The following is a 19,481-nucleotide window of genomic DNA, read 5'->3' as shown; positions in this document are numbered from 1 at the left end:
TAAATAAGGTATCTGCAGGAAGGGCTATGTATGTCTCTCACGTTCCATGTACATATCTTGACGGAGGCCATGGCGTTGTAGAGGGAGAGTGGTGATCACGCGTGTACCTGGGCTCATTTGAACAAGTGTAATATATACGAGGGATAAGAAGTAATCTCGGGCTAAGTAAATATGTGATGTAGGATATGTCTAGGGCATGGCTGACGGAAACCAAACAATGAACTAAAACATACAATGCCATAAGGGTGAGAATGCAACATGCAGTTGTCTAAACCATACCAAAAAATGACATTACGTAAAGAGAGAAGGGGGAGGGGGTGTTCTTCGCGCAGGCAGGATTCTACCGATAATTCTGAAACACCCTATGATGAGGGCTTCCTCTCTCTGCCAAGTATACATACATCCGGGATAGTATGACTGTATAAATAACAAGAGTATGCTATGCATGGATGACCCCCGAGGTCCAGGGCCTTGAGTGACAACATTTAGAACCATAGATTGGGGCGAGCAGGTCGTCTTGCGCTGTCTGTTTGTTCTACGCCAGTTGTTGGGCCCTCGTTGGCTGGTGTCGGTCGAGTCAGTCGAAGAGGGAGCACCCCCGTGGAAATTCTTGTATCCAGCCAGTCACCAGCTGCCTCAGCGCTATCAAAGAAATGGGTCTTGCCATCAGCTATCACCCACAGGCATGCCGTAAGCGGCTCTTTACTGCCATGTAGGAATACCTCTGCCGTTGGACCACTATGGTATAGTCAGGAAAGAACATGATGTTTTGATTTTCCACCTGAACAGCTGCCAATTTCCTGGTTTCCTGGAGAATCACATCCCTGTCTCTGTAGTTCATCATCGGCTGCAGGAACTGTCTGGAATTTGCACCCGGGGCAGGGCGTTTAGCCGGTGTCCTGTGTGCTCGCTCAATGACGAAGTGAGGAGAGGGCGATCCCTCCGGCAGTATGTCCTTCAGCCAAGCTTCGGTGTATGCCACAGCATCTTCTCCCTCCACTCCTTCTGGAAGGCCCACCATGCGTACATTGTTTCTCCTCGATCGACCTCGGCGCTCCAAGAAGTCCACTCTGTCAGCAAGGTTGTTCAATCTCTTTTCCCCTGCTGTCACTTGTGGAGAAAATACCTGTATGGTGTCCTCCACCGCAGAAGTTCTGTCAGCAAACTTGCGGTGACCCGCATGTAGGAGGTTAAAGTCAATGACTACCTTGTCGATTTTACTTTCGAGGGAAGTGCGTGTCAGTTCCATAGTCTTTTCCAGCTGTTCCACTGCTGCCACTGCAGCGTCCAACGTGCTGGCCATTTGATTGGGTGATGCCTCTCCAACCATTTTGTCAGATTGCGCACGTGTCAAGGGGGGGTTGAGTTGGTGGGCCCCCCGCAACAGTCCGAGGTCGGCCCCTGTGTGACCTAGGGGTGCTACAGGACAATAAGTGTTGGATCCCTCAACGTGTGCGGATATGGGGAGGAGAAAGGAGCACGTCCCCCATGCGGTCTGGTTACCAAGCAGTGGGGGGAGGATTGAGAAGAGAGGGTGTGCCCAGGCACAGCAGCTTCATGACAGATATCCCAAATCTTGCTTAGGGAAACTGTCAGTAACAAGGGGGGAGGCCAAATACCTCAAGATAGTGTGGCGACAGGCCAACAAGTGTACAGCTCTCAGTTCGCCACCTTGCCCCCGCCAGCCCCTACTGGTGTACCTTCAGCTGGATCCCTGGCATTCTCTCCTTCCTTCCGCTCTTGTGTGCCTTTCCAGCAGGTGCCGTGTTCGCATTTGTGGCAAGGTGTCTCCCAGTTTGCAGGTACTGTATTTTTTATTTATTTATAAAGTTTTATATACTCTGAGTGCCCCAACAGGCGGTGTGTGCAGCATCCGGACGCCGCAACGCAGTTATGCCCCCTGCTAATAGACCCATGTGGCAGCCGTTCCCAGCATCTTCATATGTGTGCTGCAGTCTGTAGTGGTGAGACCCACCTTATCTAGCCCCACGGGTGTCGCTGCGCCTGCGGTGTCTCAAATGGTCTTCTTCTCTCGTTCGGAGGACTGAGTCGTTGGCTCCCCAGCCCGGGCCCTGCTTTTTCCGAGCAGTTGGCGCTGTGGCGTGGGGCCAAACAACTGTGTGGCCCTAGCGACAGCTGCTGTAAGCCACAGGGCTCACCGGTGACTTCTCTGCTTGGCGGCCACCATGTTGCCTCGTGGCACACTTTCAGGGGGACACCCACTCCAAAGGTCGCTGAGTGTTGGCCCTCATGCGGTGGGGGGGGGTCAAAGGGGTCACTGCCCGATCGTTAGGCAGTCCGGCATCTCCGGCTCGCACCGTTGATGAGGGAAACAGCTCCGGCTGTCGCTCCTGGTGTCGCGGCCCGGTGGGCGGGGCCTGACACGGCTTTTCCTGGAGGCAGCAGCTGGGATCGGCACAGTCCTGGCCGGGCACCACCTCTGCACCTCTGCTCCTCTGCCCCTCTGCCCCAGTCACTGTATTATCCCTCCATCGCAGCCCCGGACAGTTCCTCTCCACCCTGGTCACAGCGGGGGACAGCCAGCATAGTCAGTAGCCACAGGATTGGTTTTGAACGAATCTATGGAGCGGGCAGAGGGGAGCCTGTGCCGGAGCTTTAGCTATGCACGTCCAACTCCATTGCCCGCCTGGCCATGTCCCCAACTCACAGTAATTTAATGTGCAGATTAAGCTCTGGCCTCCAGGTTCCCTTGTGAAATGTGCTCTATTGCAGTAGTTCTTAACCTTTCACTTCTGTGAACCCCCATTTAATCATTAATAGAATCTGTGGACCCCACACTGAATCATTATTAGAATCCGGCGACCCCCTCTGAGTCATTACTGGAAGCCGAGGACCCCAGCTTCAGCAATTTCGACGATTTCAGCTGCAGAACAATGCACAAAAATACAGAAACAAGCATTCATCAAACAAATACACAAATGAGATGTTCCACAAACACATCAATAAAAATCAACGTTTGAATTTTAATGGGAAGTGTGGAGCTTTTCCAAATTCAGTTGAGGCAGCCGTTGTCTACTGTATTCTGTTTGATGTACTTGCACTGCGCTCCCACAAATCAATCTGAGGGTAACAAGTACATTTTTAGCCTCCAATTTCCAAATCCTTTACATTTACAGAACGTTTAAAAAATGTTCAATTTGCTTCTTTATTTAAATGCACTTTTTCAGTCTGTTATTATTTTATTTTATAAGCAGTCTGAGTGGGAGTTGGGGGTCTCTAGTAGCCCAGGGACTAAAGGTTAAGAATTTATACTCTATTCTGTATTAGCTAAATGTCCTTTTGACCATATGAATAGTATGTAATTGTAAATAGTTAATTTGAATACAGTAAAGGTAGTCTTTGGTCTTATTTTTTGCCACACGCCGAATCCATTTTTACCCGAATTAGCAGTTGACTTGCCAAGGGACAAGTAGAGGTAAAAAAAATATGTGATCTGAGGGCCATAGATAAGCAAATAAAGAGTATGGTGCAGTCAGTTGATACTAATTAGGCTACCAGCAACTCCGATTGACATTAAAACGGGGAAAAACAAGAGGACCAGGTTTGTATTCGTGTCTTTTCGTGATTGTGATGAGTTTGTCAAATTAATGTTTTTACCATAAACCTTTTTCAAAATATTTGTGTTTCAGGAGATCCAGACATTTGATGACGTTGCAGTGTTTTTCTCCCCCAAAGAGTGGAAAGAATGGAAGGAGGTGGACGAGTTTTTTCAAAGGGAGGACATTAAAGATCTCCTAGATGTGAAACATGTACTTGGTAAATCAGAATCCTTTCCCTTTAGTTGTATGGAAACGTGTTCAGTTTTATGTCTGAGTAGTTATCTTCCCAAGCAATTTAAAAATGCCTAATCATTTGCCTTCTCGAGGTCAATCCTATTGCTGACACCTTGCTCTGCTTCGCATTATTAGAAACATAACCCCTATATCATGAGCTCAGACCACAACACAGAGCCAGGCCATAGAGTAGTTTGATATGGAAAGGCTTTCAAACGCAATGTATAACACACTGGGGCAAAAATATTTAAATCACTACTGGTGACAAAATAAATATAAATAATGAAGTATTAGAGAAATATCACATTGTCCACAGTTGTACACTGAAAATCGCAGAGAAATACATAGAGTAAAAAGGTCATTAAAAAAACTGTAATATCTAATCCCAGGGTTACTCCAGCCGTCTACTCATTCAGTCAATAAAAATGTTAATTTTGGATGATATCCATATAAAAATATTTACAACATGTAAGTAGTCGAATTAAGTTTCCTGGTAAGCGCTAAATGTCCTAAAAAGTCAATCACAAGAAGTAAAGCCGAAGCAAGACCTTACTAAGAACTAAAGCATGGAAATTTCATTGAAAAATACACTTATCTCTCTGCACCGGGATATGTCCATTTAACAGTCACACCAAGACAGCGTGGACTTTCAGTTCTGCCAGCAACATTTAATAAAATTAGAACAACCGCTTATGACCATGAAGGGGTAATACGTCTTTCAAATCTTCTTTCAAGTTAGCAACCAATATTGTGTTTTGTAGATGTTGTTCCAAAGGGCATAGCTGATCTTCAACACTGTATAGCCCACATGGGCAATTTAGGCAAGGGAATACTAGAGGGTTGTATTTCCTATTAATACTTTTTGCTTCCTGAACCTATCATTCACAGAATGGGGGAAGGGAAAAGAACACTTAAAAAGATCAGAAAGGAACATGGAGTGTTTACTAATGCCCAAGGGGACAAAACAACATCAGCTAATTGGGTGACACAGAACACTGTGGCTAAATTGGACTAGGTAACAATTTACATCCATGAGCTACAAATACACATGAGTGTTCTATTGAAATTAATTTTTCTGCTACATTGAACTATATCATTTACAGGCATTGTAACTCATTTGGCGTAGGAAACCAGGGACCGTGGGCACTTAACATAGGAAAAAAGAGGGAGGACTCTACAATAGCATTGGCATTAATCAATGGGAGCATGGGTATTGACACAGAGAAAGTTGATCTATATGGCTCTGGAGAGAGTGAGTCCCTACAATTTTGACCCCCTCCTTAGCAAACACAAGCAATAATAGTATGTGCTAGAGGCATGTTTATGACACAAATTGAGATCAGTAGTTGGATCTATGGTCTGGAGCACCACACCATGAGACCCTCCTTACCCCGCATGACTACCCTCAGCTCACCAGACTGTAGAGGATTAACAGTGGTGGCAGCTATACTGTTTATAGTGTTAGGCATGACTTTTGATCTCTGTGTCAGGCAGAATTGCCTACTGACCTCTCCCACCTTTTTAAATGAATTAGTCAGTCGCCTGCAGCCTGGTCCTTTGTGTATCCACGTGGAACATGGATATGTCACGTTTTTGTACATTTCTGCATGTGTAAAGGATGCATGTATGGACCGCGCGTGACACAAGTTACCATAGCCACATGTAATTGCAATATCCAAATGGAACCTTGGAGAGATACCATACCAGCTTCTCCCCAACTTCCTGCTACACCCTTGTACCAAAAACATAATAGGGTCAGTTGGTGTGGGAAAAAGGAGAAGAATTGCCCAGAACTGGTCTTAGAACTTACTTTTGAAATGTACAACTACTGTCTACAAATGTGTATAAAGATGAGGAAGGTGTCTGCCGGTGTGACACGGATGTGATATTATGTATGGTATTGTGTTTTGTGTATTTTTGTGTGTTATAAGTTAAATAGCTCTTTTTCAAAGACTAAGGCCTGGGTGGACATTGGGTTATGGACTTGTTTTGGCTGATTTGATGATTTGTGAGTCTCTAACCCCAAACCTCTTCCTTTACTGTGTAGGCCTTGGACAGCTCCACTTTGCTACCCTGTCAAGTAATAAAGGGACCTACTTGGTGCCCTGTTCAGAGCCTAGTATGAAGGTTAACCCCCAGGGCATCAGGGCTAACATACTCTGACACAATCTGAGCCCAGTCATCCCTTTATGCCCTGGGACTCTTGAAAGTCCCCACAGGGGTGTATTTATAACTTACTCACTATCTCATTGTTTAATCCTTTAGCAAGGGTCTGATGAGTGCTGAGCCTGGAGTACGTATTTTTAGAGCCTTTTTGAAATTGCAGAGAGATTGTTGGTGCTAGAAGTTGAAAGAATTCCATTGACAAGGCCCCTACTAAGAAAATGCACTGCAAGTTTTGGAGACTATTTTAATGCAAGAGATTTTCAAGTCATCGTGATTGCTGCTGTGAAGTTTCATTTGGTGGTGTAGCAGTGGACTTTATGTATCGGGAACTTGGATGCAGCATTGTTTAGGCTCATGTAAATTATGCTGCCCAGCTTTAATTGATTATTATACCCATACCTATGCAGGACTTTCTGGAAGAAGTGGCATGTCTTTTGAAGACACGTTAACTAGTTGCACCCAGCAGCTTAATGGAAGATTTTCACAAATGGTCCAGGACAAATACATCTCCTATAGAGTTAGTGGATAAACATATGTTCAATCTGAAAGGCTTTGAAAAGGGAAAGACAGGCCTGCTAAGACTTCCAGGCACTCGGATGAACTTAGGACTGAACAGTAGAGAAAAGACTGCGGGGACAAAGAGTAGGCTATAAAAATGACTCCTGGTGGCATAAGATAGTGGACATTGTGAAAAAGAAACCACAAAGGGCAAGGTATCCAGTTCTCAGAAAAAGTCAAACTCTGGTCTGGGCCAGAGGAAAATTGGTGTAAGTCAATGAAAATCAGTGGAAGAGATTATGAGCCCAAATCTAAAACATCTGAGCTGCTCAGTAGCTTTTGAGCTAGCCATTCCAGACCAGGAAAGGAAGAAATCCTTTGAATCTGCATCTTAAGAGACACTCCGACCTCTTGTTCACCTTCTTTGCTGGTGCTTTTAGCTTCCATTAAATGTCATGGCAAAAGACTTCATATCTGCAATAACACCCGACCCAGACTTCCGAACTATGGGAATGTCGGGAAACCAAATTACCAGTGGGACCTTCATTCTATGTGCTTTATTTTCTGCAGCTTTATTCTGAGGTTTCATTGTAGTTAAGATAGCCTCCCATGTGGTCTTTGAAGTGTTTCTTCTCTGAGCCTTTTAGAACTTTCATCTGACTACTCTCAGATACCAACACCTCCCAATTTATCCCACCTTCTCGGAGTCAAGATAGTGAAGTGTGCTCATTGGCCTTGATCCAGGGGAAAGGATTCATCAAGGGCCAGGATATGAGTGGCCCTAAGAAGCAGGTCTAGGAGCGGACAAACAGTAGCGAAGCCCCTAGACCACGTCAGCATCGTTATCTACACTCTATTTTCATTGATCTGTACCCCCTTTTGGCACTCGTTAGCTCAATGTACATACTCTCTCATGACCCCACTACACCTTCTCTGAGCAGCACTAGGGGGACTCCTGTGCCAGCTTCATTGGCCCTTTAGCCTAAGTAACCAAAGATACTACCAGGAAAACTCAAAGGACAAGGGGTAGATAGCATTGGAGCAGTTCAGTTGCCTCAGGGGGAGAAGATGATCAGATCTCCCGGAAATATGTCTTCATGCTTTCACCGTATCCCCTTCTGATTTCTCTTATAATTACCACATAATGCATTAGCCTTCATTGCAGCCCCACTCAGGGATGCCTTTCTTTTCTTCGCCACCAACTTCACTGTACTCCACAGCCATGGACTTGGCATTAGGCATCTATATTACTGACTGCAGGAGGACTGAGGCTGGCCATAGCGGTCACTCTGAGCCTATTAGCTAACCCACTTCCATGCCATGGCCAGGGTCGGTGACAGTAGCATGGTCATGCAGTCTGTAAGAAATAGTCTTTTGAAAGTACGAAGTGACACATGCTAAACTCAGTAGACAACTGAAAACCACACTGTTGGGAGTATCAACCGTGAGTGGGAGGACTCAGTCCACCCCGCCCTGAACAGCGGCCTCCATGGTCGGTGCTCTGTAAGAAAGGCTACATGTTTAAAAGCAAAATTGATCATGCACATACAGTAGCTCAAGAGGCTTGTGGCTTAAAAGTGGGGTCGAGTCCCAAGCTGATTAATATCTTTCATGAATATTTGATCTAGTAACAGAAAATTACAGCACTAGATAAGAAATTTCTTTTATGTGGTTCAATTCTTACATTTATTTATATTAATCATAATATCTGAAATATTCTACAATAGGACATAAAAGATGGAACATTGAAGAGTGGGTGAGTTACATAAACCAGTTTTGTTAAAATATTGTGGGACCTAAGAATGTTAGTATTGAAACCTCCTTACCATTACTGTTTCGGTTTTTTCTCACCTGGATTTACTTGGTGTGAAACAACCATACAGTTTTTTCAGCCAGAAAAATTGCATCACACTTTGACACCAACAGCAGCAAAATCTAATCTAATGCTACTTTTATCCCTAATTCCTTAATGGTGGCACTTGCTAAAATAAAAACATTAAAACACTTCCTATTTTCTCACTCTCTACTGTCCCCTCATTCATTGGGCATCTGCCCAGTTCATGTGGTAAATGCATGCGGTAAAAAGTATGGGCTAGGGTAACCAAAACTCGAAAAATTGGCCACACACTATAATTCCTCTCTCCATGGGTTTTTACCATAATTTCACATTACTGGGGTGATTTTCCTACACAAAAAATGGTAAAATCGCAGTACTTAGCAACTCTTAATTAGGGCCTAAGTATTATATTGAAAACCAGCCAGAAGTTTGTGGAGGGCTCCATTATTGGCAGAGAGCTATCCCGCCTGCCAGCCTAGTGATAAAACCATGAGGTTAGGGTGTGTCTGAGGAGATGATGTGGGACTCAAGAGATAAAGGTTAAGACTTTGTAAATGCGAGAGACTGGATAGTGAGGAACATCCACTAATGTCTATTTTAATAGTTTTATTTGAAGGTACAAGTGAGATAAACTGTGCCTTCTTTTTGTGGAATGGGATATGTAAAGATATTATCTGCCTGTTTAGAACCTGATACCTTACTGCGTTGACAGTGGTAATGATGAAAGTTTCCATTACCTCCTTGCCCCTTTCGCTTCTTTCCATTACACAGTGTGGTCCCTTGCCTCATAAACACACCCCTACCGATATAAAATACTCTCCTCCCCTTCACACCTCCTGTTCTTTTGTGTCTGTAGACATTAACGGGTGAGTGCGGCTTGCTTGCTCAGATGAGAGTAATTTTGTTTCGTTTGGTCTTTGATCTTATCGCTTCTTTTGTTTGGTGGCATTTCAACTAGGAGTTCACTGGAAGATTGTAGATTATGCATTTCTACACTGAGACAATCTGAGTGCTCACAGCAGTGATTATCTTGTGGAATAGAATGTCCTCGAAGGCCTGTCTGAAAATGTCAGAGCGTTGCTCTGATTCATGTGAAGAATTGCTAGAAATGCGGAATTGCTAGAAACGCCAAAACAGCAGAATACTGGGAATCCTCTGTAAATTCCTAAATCGGTGGGAATCCTTGGATTTGCTTGTTATTGATGTGCAGCATTGCTACAAACTCTGGAACAGCATGAAACTGGGGAACCTGTTATTGCCAAATAAAAACGGGCCAACCCTTGGAATGTGGAAAATCCTGGCCGTGTCGGGGAACTTGAGAGCAGTGCTCTTACAGTCGCTCTATCAGAATGGGAACGCAGAGGTAGCATAGAGCTGCAGTCTTTCAGAAAATCTTTTAGGCATGATCTATGGAAGCGCTGTGCCTCTCAGAGATTGCAATGATTGACATCCTGAGGATCTGCTGATGACTCCAATTTTGCTTTATGCAGATGACGCAGTACTTCTATCGCACACCCAAAATGGTCTGCAACACCTTATTGACAACTTTTCTGCTTTTATAGCCACACGGAAACTGGTAATTAACAAGGGCAAAACGTTTACAATGGCATGTGGGAAAAAGACCAAGCACAACAGGACCTTCCTTTTAGATAATGTCAGGCTAGAACCCGTCAAGAAATTTTGTTACCTAGGGATAACTTTTTCTGAGGACGGGGGCTGGACCAGTGAACAGGAGTCTGTACATCTAAAACTGACGAGGAACATCAACAGTATCTTTAGATTCGCAACCAAGCTGGGGAATCTCAGAATAAAAGAAATGATCCACATTTACATTGTGAGATGTCTCATCTGCACTGTATGGGGCCGACGTTTGGGGACATAATACCAGTAGCTGTAAGCTGATTCAACACCAGAAAAATCTTTTCCTAAATCGCGTATTATGTACCCCGGCATCCGCTTCCATAGAGATCTCCAACAGGGAAGTAGGTTTAGCCTACACTGGAGACTTGGCTGCATTACGCCCCCTTTCCTTATGGAGATCCATTTGGTCCAAAGCAGAAACAGAAGTTACATAAACTGTTATTAAGGATTGTCTAAAATTAGAACATCACATGCGTATCCCCTGGTTTAGGCATATTCGGTTTTGGTTTAAGGCTGTATTTGATCACGACCCTTTTTTGAATCCAGAACTGGGCGTCCAGGTTTCAAAAAAGGACCTTAAAGATCTGTTCCTGGAAAATGCAAAGAAGGTCAGGTCCACCAGATATGCAACCCAACATACATATGCCTTCTATAATGAACACAATACCATAGAAGGTTTCCAACAATATTTGTTAACCGTCACCAGAAGTTCTCATCGTTTTGCATTGACTCGGTTGAGACTAGGCTCTGTGCACCATCTAGTGTCCTTCCCTCACATCAGAAGGAGTAGCACTTTGCCCTGCCCATGCGATGGGACATCTAAACAGAGCTGTTGTCACTTTATGCTTTTTTGCAAATTTTATATTCCTTATAGGAAAATGTACTTAAAGCCTTTATTCTTAAACTCCAATATAAGAACTACTAAAGAAGCCTTGCAGCTAATGTTCAACCTGAATAGCGCAGATGTATGTTTCCACGTAGCTACTTACATTTTAAAATGTGTTTCTAGCAGAAAATCAATCATTTCATGATCTAGATTATTATGACCCTTGTAATTTTAATACTCTGTATACTGTTGTTGTACTGGCTTTATTAATTTAAAATCAACTGACTACATTATCTAGATGAAATCATTATACATTATTAATTTTAACATGTTTTTTACTTAGAAAACTATATTCTTAAACGCAATATGAGCCATTCTAATCTCATCTGACAAACTCTGGGTTTGTGCACTTCATCACATTACTTAAAGGAAACAATGTAATAATGCACTTAACTGTCTGTAAAGCATCCTGGGTGAAATATTGTAACTCTGTCCTTTAAAAACTGATTTTATTTATCTAATCTTGTGAAAACCTAGTACATGCCCTTGATTCTATATGATAATGGATCCTTTTAAAAAAGTTTATGATGTATTTTTTGTATTTCTTCTGTATGCTATATGGTTATATTTTATATACCGAATAAAGCATTTGAAATTTGAATTTGACTTAATAGTCAATAAAGGTAGAACAATATTTCTTATAAAATGTTTAGCTTTGCTGTACTTTTTTGGATTGGTTGTCTCCTGACCTATGGTCTAACCATTTTCTCAATGGCAGTTTTTTTCTCCTCAGAATTGAATCAGGATTGAGGCAGTATTTAACGCCTACCTGAGTGGTGGTTGTGGACTTCTGGTATCTTTTTTTGGTGACACTTCAGAGCACAAGTGTAGGATGAGGGGGCGTATTGAGTCTGAGATTGAACTACAGTCGGGGTCTACCGCCTAGTCTCATGGTAGCACTGGCTTGATTTCGGCCAAGGAGGTGCAGGCTATGATGTCTGATGCAGTTGTCAAGGCGTTGGCATCTAAAAATAAATCTAAATCAAAGCAAAGAAAAGCCTGAAGATTCTGAATCTGGATCGGATTCATCTTCATCTATGCCCAAGGCTGAGGATTGGACATATATTACCCGTGATGAGTAGTCTCTTATATTAGATCACATAAGAGTGGATCTTGGTTTGGAGCCATCTGCAGTTGCTCAGCAGGACATGTTTAACCAGTATTTCACATCTGCTGGGGTGGCTTTACCTCTTCACCCTATGGTTAAGGATTATTCGGGTGTGGAAGAAACCAGACCATTTTCAGGTCCTCATATTCATGATGAAGGCTTAGGTCCTAGAGCCGGAAGAGGATTGAAGGTGGATACAAACCTGGATCCACTTATTCCGCGGTCTTTCTTGAGTGCTAAGGACTGTTCCCTGTCTGATCAAGGAGACCGAAATATTGAGGAGGGAATGAGGACCTCTTTTGCAGCTACTAATCTAGCCTTGAAACCGGCGTTTTATGCAGCCCTGACTTCTGTAGTAGTGGATCTCTGTGTATAGTCCTAATCTAGTGAATAGTCCCGCCCATGTGCGTGGACCCGGAGCAATCAAAAATAATCTCTTGCCTCTACCAGCAAAAGCCTCTGGAATGATAGAGAGGAAGGTATGGACAGACAAGCCCCATAGGCTGCCATTATGTGGCTCAAACAGATACTGTGCCTTTTTAAGAAAACTTTCCAGAACTCTCAGTATCCCAGTATGCACAGCAGGTCCCTTTTACATTGTTATTTTTCCGGCTCCTGCAAGCATTGAGCTCTCCCTTTCCAGGGTTTATTTAGTGATTTTTTTCACTTTTCTTGTGTATAGTGCTTGTTGTTAAGTACTAAGCCCTTTTTTCTTCACTGTATTGTCAAAATGACTGGCTTATTTGACAGTTGCCCAGAGTGTGATAGGAAAAAGGCCAAATCCGACCCACATGGAGTGTGCATCGTCTGCCTCCCCTCTTCTCACCTCTCAGAAGGGTGTGAAATCTGCAAAACCCTCTCTGCCAGGACCCTGAGAGAGAGGATGAAGATCAGGCTCCAAGGCCTCCAGGAAAGACGTCTGAAAGCACAAGGTGGGTCAGGGCATGCTTCATCTGCCTATGCTGAGGCCTCTGGGGGGCTCCCCAGGGGCAGGAAGTCCAGCAAGCGTCCCCATACTCCGCCAGTGTCGATTGCGTCGACTGCGGCGTCGAGGGGGATGACGACAGTCTGTTCCCCATCTCCCCGGGGCTCTGGGGAGAAGCGGCGTCGACGTTTGGCGGCAAGGGAGCTGAACAGACCACCGTCAACGGCGTCGTCGTCTACGTCATCGTCGAGTCATCGACGTCCGGAAAAGGCCCCGCGTCTGCACTCGCCGTCAAGGCGACACCGCCGTTCACCGTCTATGAAGAGGAGAAGATCGGCATCGGGGGGGATCCTCGGCGTCGAGGAGGCGTTCGCCGTCGACGTCGAGAAGACGTTCTTCGACGTCGAGGCGGCATTCTTTGACACCAAGGAAGCGCAGGAGGAGTCCTGATGCTAGTAGGTCGCCGATTGGTTCGCCATCGTCGCCAAGGAATAAGAAAAGGCCACCGGGCTCGGTGTACTCAGTGGTGTATATGCCTACTAAACCTAGGACGCCTACCCCTCCTCCTTTGCCGAAGGGTCCGCCCCGCTGAACCCCACCCCGCCTCCACCTCCACCACCGCCTCGTGGGCCGGCTCCTCGCCAGTGACCACCTCCTCAACTACCCTGCCTCTTCCCTCTGTCCCTCCACCGGTGTCTCCACCCAGGACGGCCTTGTTACCACGTTTTCCGACACCACCTAAAGGGACCCCTCAGCCGAGAGTTCCGGCCAGGCCGACATCGCGTGCTCCTGCGAGGCCTGCGGATCGGCCGAGAAGATCGCTCTCCCGCTCCGGCCGGAGAGGGAGTCGCGGAGCCGTGGCCGGTCGTCATCTTGATCTAGACGTCACCACAGGAGGCGCAGATCCAGATCCCGCACAGGCTCTTCCACCAGGGATTATTCACTGACTCTGTCGGAGTCTCCAGGGACGAGGGTGTCACCCATTGACGATATCGTTTCCTTCCAGGAAGTGCTGTTGAGGGGTGCGGCTAAGCTAGGGATCACGGTGACGGTGCCAACACCTACGACGTCCGTGATCTTCGAGACGCTTCACAAGAAGCATTTGTCTCGGCCGCTGCTTCCGTTGGTACCAGGATTGGAGGAGCCCGCCAAGGAGTTTTTTCCTCACTCCGGCGGTGACGAAAGCAGCTCCCTCAAGGCTCATCAAGAAATACCGGGCTCCGGAATCTGACCTGGCTTTTCTTCGAATGGACCCAACACCTGACTCTGTGATTGTGACGGCAGCTAAGAAGCAGCATGCCACCACTCCGTCTTCGACTGTGCCGTCTGATAAGGACAGCCATTGGCTGGATTCGGCGGGCAGAAAGGTCTGTGGGACGGCTTCTACCACCATGAAGGCTGCAAGTGCCGGGGCTCTGTTGGGGCGATATGATCGTGCCTTATGGGAATCCCTCCAGCAGTACACTGAGCTCCTCCCTCGGGACAAGAAAGAGGACTTTCTAGAGATATTAAATGAGGGGATGATGGTGTCGAACCAGATCATCAACGCGGCGGCTGATGTATCTCTTCTGGCGGTGCACGGATACTACCACGGCATCAATCAACAGCGTCACGCTTGGCTTCACCCCACCTCACTTAAACCGGAGGCGCAACAGTGGGTGGCCAGCCTGCCTTTCTCGGGGGAAACCCTGTTCAGCAAACATGCGGACTAAGAAATGGCCCATATGAAAGCAGACGCCGAAACCCTGACGGCGGTCGGGTTAGAGAAGCCCGAGAAGAAGAAGAACTACCGCCCGTTCCTGAGACGGTTCGGAACTTCAGACAGAGGGCGAGGGCAGACTTCCGGACAGCAACAACAGCAGCAATTCCGGAAGCCCTTCCAGAAACGCCAGAGGGGCAGAGGAAGCCAACAGCCCGCAACAGCGACCAAAGGCCCGGCCGGGTCTAGGCCCTGAGCGTTTACTTCCCCTACATCCGTTACCCATTCCGGTGGGGGGAAGCGTTCAATTTTTTCTGGCAGAGTGGAGAAAAATTACTCAGGACAACTGGGTGCTGAATATTGTTTGCAATGGATACAGTCTTCGGTTCACCAGCCCGCCTCCAGCTGTTCCGCCGGTGAGCTCGCAGTTTCAGCTGCGAGAGCTCCAGGCAGAGGCCGGCATCCTATTAAAGACAAGCATTTGCAATGCAATAGGTCTCGCATTAGGAAAGTTTGAGCTATTGGTATTGTAAATGACATTTTTTTTATTTATGTGTTGGTTTTGAAAATAGGTAAATTAATAGCTTTGTCATTTACAATGCCAATAGTTTTAGCTTTCACAAATGTGACACCTATAGTTTTTGTAATGCAATATGTGTTGTATTTTCACGAAAATCCAAGAACAGAAGTGAAATATTTAAAAAAATTGTGACATTTATATGACAGACATCATTGTTGTTCGAGTACTTTACGATGGTGTTTGGATTCCTGTAAATCCCCAGTGTTGCAGGGTGCTGGTAGAATGCATGCGCTTAATGTCCCGTGACAAAATATGTGTACTTAGTGTCTGTGCTGGTAGGGGCTAAGCGAGTTGTTAGTTATCTTCCCTAGTACCGCCTAAACTTTCCTTTTAGAGCAGCCAAAAAAGCTGCATTTCAGATATTCTAAAATAATTGTTGCAAAATAAGCATAGTGTTTGGAACTAGCTCCGTGTAGGAAGACCATTACAAGATGAGAAACGAACTCATTGGGGAATCGATCGTGGCAAACCGTAGTCCGTCACATAGCGCTTACGCAACCGGAGGGCGGCATAGCGTGACCTTAAGCTGCGCACGCGCACTGCTTCGCAACGTTCTCGTCTGTCGTCCTTTGTCCCGGGCGCTATCTTGCGCAGGGTGATCGGCCTCTGATTGGGTTCTGGAGTCCGGTTGTGGAGCCAGAGCGGGAAGGAAACCGGGAGCGGTGAGAGCGAGGGGGGGGGTGGGCTTGTATGGCGGTGGCGGACGCAACCGGAGGGCGGCATGTTAGTAGGCGTGACCTTTAGCTGCGCACGCGCACTGCTTCGCAACGTTCTCGTCTGTCGTCCTTTGTCCCGGCCGCTATCTTGCGCAGGGTGATCGGCCTCTGATTGGGTTCTGGAGTCCGGTTGTGGAGCCAATCAGAGCGGGAAGGAAACCGGGAGCGGTGAGAGCGAGCGGGGGGGCGGGGGGCTTGTATGGCGGCGGTCTCTGTATGTGTGTGTGCGTGCGTGCGTGTAGGTGCGCTCCTGTGTGTGTGTGCGGCGGGGGGGTGTTCCGGTGAGTCGGGGGAAGTAGGGGAGGGTGCGCGCGTGTGTGTGCCTTCCTGCCTGCGTGTGCATGTGTGTATGTCTGTGTTCAGGGAATCTGTGGCAGGGGACGTGCACGGCGCCGGGCTGGGCGTGCGCGTTAGCGCACCCAAATCCAAGCTCGTAACACTCTTTTGTCCCTCATTCCCCCGAGTCAGGTAACTAAAAGGCTCCCAGCTGGACGCATCCTTCGGAAGAAGTACCAGCGAGCCCTAAAAAAGCAACCACTCAACCTAGGATGAATGTTGTGCACCAAATGCCATTGACTTGACTAAGTCTGGCTTGTGCGCATGTGCTACCGTAGTCACAACCATAGAGAGATACATGAAATGATGTGAGTAGAGGAGAGACCTGGTCATGATTACAGAAAGAGGCTAAGAAGAGATGGGCATTAGCATTTAAGGGGCAGCGCGACCTTCACTTCAGGATGTAAAAAGGAATTGCAAGGGGGTGGTACGGACAGAGGAGAGACAGGCACACTGTCAAGGCATAGAAGTAGTGTAATGAGTCAATGCTCACATTGCCTGGTCTCTGCTTCCTACTGCGCTTTACAAATGCTGTATGATTGATTATTGATGCCTGCTTGTTGCTCCGACCCCCACATAGTAGCTGGCGACGAGGATGGGATTCCATCCTCGTTGCCAAAATGTGGCATACTCTCCACAAAAGAGACGTGGGTGCAGGTAAATTTTATTGGTAAATCCGGAGTCACCGGCTTGGGCTACCACACTATGACCATCACTGGCAGGGCCGGGCACGCACTCACACATTCACACAAAATTCAGCACATGGGCGCCAAAGCTCTCTCTGCCAACTAACAACAAATTTGCTTTTCTTAGTTTTGTTCTGGGGCGACTTACGTTGAAGACAGCACACCCTACCTTACAAATATAGAGTGATTGGTCCCTGTGCTGTTAGTCACAATGTGGTGCAGGGCCTGCAATGTCCTTATAAGTGAACCATCCTTTCATTATGAAAATAAGCCTCAACTGAATGAATTCCCTGTGGCTCAGCAGGGGGGGGGGGGGCGTACTGGCATTCAGCAGTCAGAGACTAGAGCTGACAGGCTTTGCTCTGACAGCCCCATTGTTAGAATCACTTCCCTTCAACCCTGTTCCAGCCCCTGCTCAAAATCCCTGGTTAGGGGTACCCTCCCGGAGCAAGGAGAAGTGCAGGTCCTAAGCAGGCGGAATTCAACACACACCGGTATAGAGTGATTTTATGCGTTTTTATATAGCGTGGACTTTACCCGAAAGTGTCAAAGCGCTTCACAATAGGAACAGAACTGATACATGAGGAGAACATTACAAGTGAACAAATTACAAAAGCAAACGTTTAGTTACATGAGGTAAAAATGACAATTGTGAGCAAACAAAATACAAGAGGTAGCAAACGGTGCATTACAGGAGGAAAACGTGACATGTGTGCAGGTTACAACAGCGCACAAAGTACAATACAAGTAGAGGTATAATACTGCAATAAATGGCAGACACTCAAGCACAAGAATAGTCGCGCCCTCCTGCGTGCTCGCCCCTCTTGTGGTCACACAAACCCCACAATCCTGTTTCTTTTTGTGTTGCGACCCTCCCCACCCCACCCCACCCTCCCAGGTAAATCCACTCGCGCCTTGATTGTCCCGACGACATATCTCGATAGAGCTGGGAAGTTGAAAACAAGACAATCCTGTCAGCTCAACTCCCAGACCCCTAACGTTCACAAAGGGGGTTAAACGGATTACCGATGGAACACAGACCGAGGCAAATATTCTACAGAGACAACACCGCGATAGTATAATGCAGCAAGGTACAAATTAATTCGAAAGCGCCAAATGTAACAAAAAAAACAACCGTTTCAGAGCACTTCACATTTGACTGGCGAGAAAGTCTCTATAAACATTGCATTCTGAGAAAGGTCCAGAAAGGGACAGCACAGGCGAAGGACAGGGTGTTGTTTGGTGCTCGAATGTCCTGCAGTTGATAGCACGGCCCAGGCACAGTGTCCTTCATTACCTCTAACCTAGTCTCGAGACCTAGATATCTCTCGCGCCAGCCTCCTCTGGAACCAGCAAATGAGCAGACGAAACGGCGGCTGGCTCGGCCGCTGAACCATCAGTGACACTAGTCCATTGAAAGCATCTCCGAAGGCGCAAGCCTGTTTGTACATGGAAAGTAATAAGCGTGTATGCACACACTTACATTGAACTTTAGAACAATAAAAACCTAAGGCATGCTCATCACAACACAATTAAACATTTACTGAGGTGGTGCCATTCCCGACACTGTTAATAATTTATTTTGCTATCACTTACATTATATGTCGTATTGCGCTAAAAACAAGTATAATAAAAACTCACCGCCGCAGCCCGGCTTGTACAGGAAGCCAGGCAACCTGTGTTGGGACGGGGGCGGGGCCGCAAAAAGACAGGAAGCCGACGGGAGCCTACCCCGCGCTCCTGTGCCGAAGCGCTCCTGTGCCCGTCAGCCGGAAGATTGCCGGAAGATTTGCGCGTCAGCTAGCGGGGCTCCCATGCTCGTGGAGAGCCCCGCCTGCTGCTAAGGATGACCCGCTGCCTGCCGAAGGAGAGAGGGACACAGGAAAAGAACTCGGTGAGTGGGGGGGGGGGGGGACATGTGCGCGCGCGCGAGTGTGTCTGTGTGTGTGTTTGTGCCTGTGTGTGCGCGTGAGTCTGTGTGTGTGTTTGTGCCTGTGTGTGCGCGTGTGTCTGTGTGTGTATGTATGCATGCATGCATGCGTGTGTAAAAAGATCCGATGACTGGTGGGGGGATGTAAAGTGAAAGTAAGCAGCGCGCGTGTGGTGGCTGGCTGTGTGCGCCCTCAGAGTGGATGGCAGCAGAAGTCAGGAGAGGCGGCTGAGGCGGTAAGTGAGGCTTGGCACCTGTGTGTGAGGTGTGTGTGGTGTGTGCGTATGGTGTGTGCGTGTGTGTGTGTGTGTGTGTGTGCGCGCGCGCGATTGAAAGGCTGACTGGCTGTGCAAAGTTGGAGCAAGAGATGTGCACGGCTGGGGGGGCGGGCCAGAGGGGGCGCGTCCACGAGATGTAATCGGCGCTCGTGGCCAGATCTAGGTCGCTTCACAAGGAACTCGGTAACAATAGGTCTAGCGAGACCTAAAAAGGGCGATAGAAGACGTACCTCTGCCTCAAAGGGGAAGAGGTCTATACTCACCGTTCTTTCTGGTCCGCAAGAAGGACAAGAACGAGTTCAGGCCCATTCTGAACTTGCGGCACGCAAACAAGTGGATTCGCAGAGAGAGATTTTGCATGCTGTCGTTGCAGCAGATTTACCCTGAGCTGCAGCAGGGAG

The 19,481-nt window shown here is 47.0% G+C and overlaps 1 protein-coding gene across 2 annotated transcripts in view; it reads left to right on the top strand.

Annotated features, from left to right (window-relative positions):
- The window catches only part of LOC147685051 (uncharacterized), a 248,479-nt gene that overhangs the window by 214,977 nt on the left and 14,021 nt on the right, over nt 1-19,481 (top strand). For both annotated transcript variants that reach the window (XM_086940935.1, XM_086940936.1), the window contains one exon: nt 3,651-3,777. In XM_086940935.1, the coding sequence (XP_086797061.1) occupies nt 3,651-3,777 (127 nt within the window). The remainder of the gene's footprint in view (nt 1-3,650; nt 3,778-19,481) is intronic.

Source organism: Lissotriton vulgaris, chromosome 10 (genome assembly GCF_964263255.1).
Source record: "Lissotriton vulgaris chromosome 10, aLisVul1.2, whole genome shotgun sequence".
Lineage (NCBI taxonomy): Eukaryota > Metazoa > Chordata > Amphibia > Caudata > Salamandridae > Lissotriton > Lissotriton vulgaris.
This window is presented reverse-complemented; position numbering and strand designations above follow the sequence as displayed.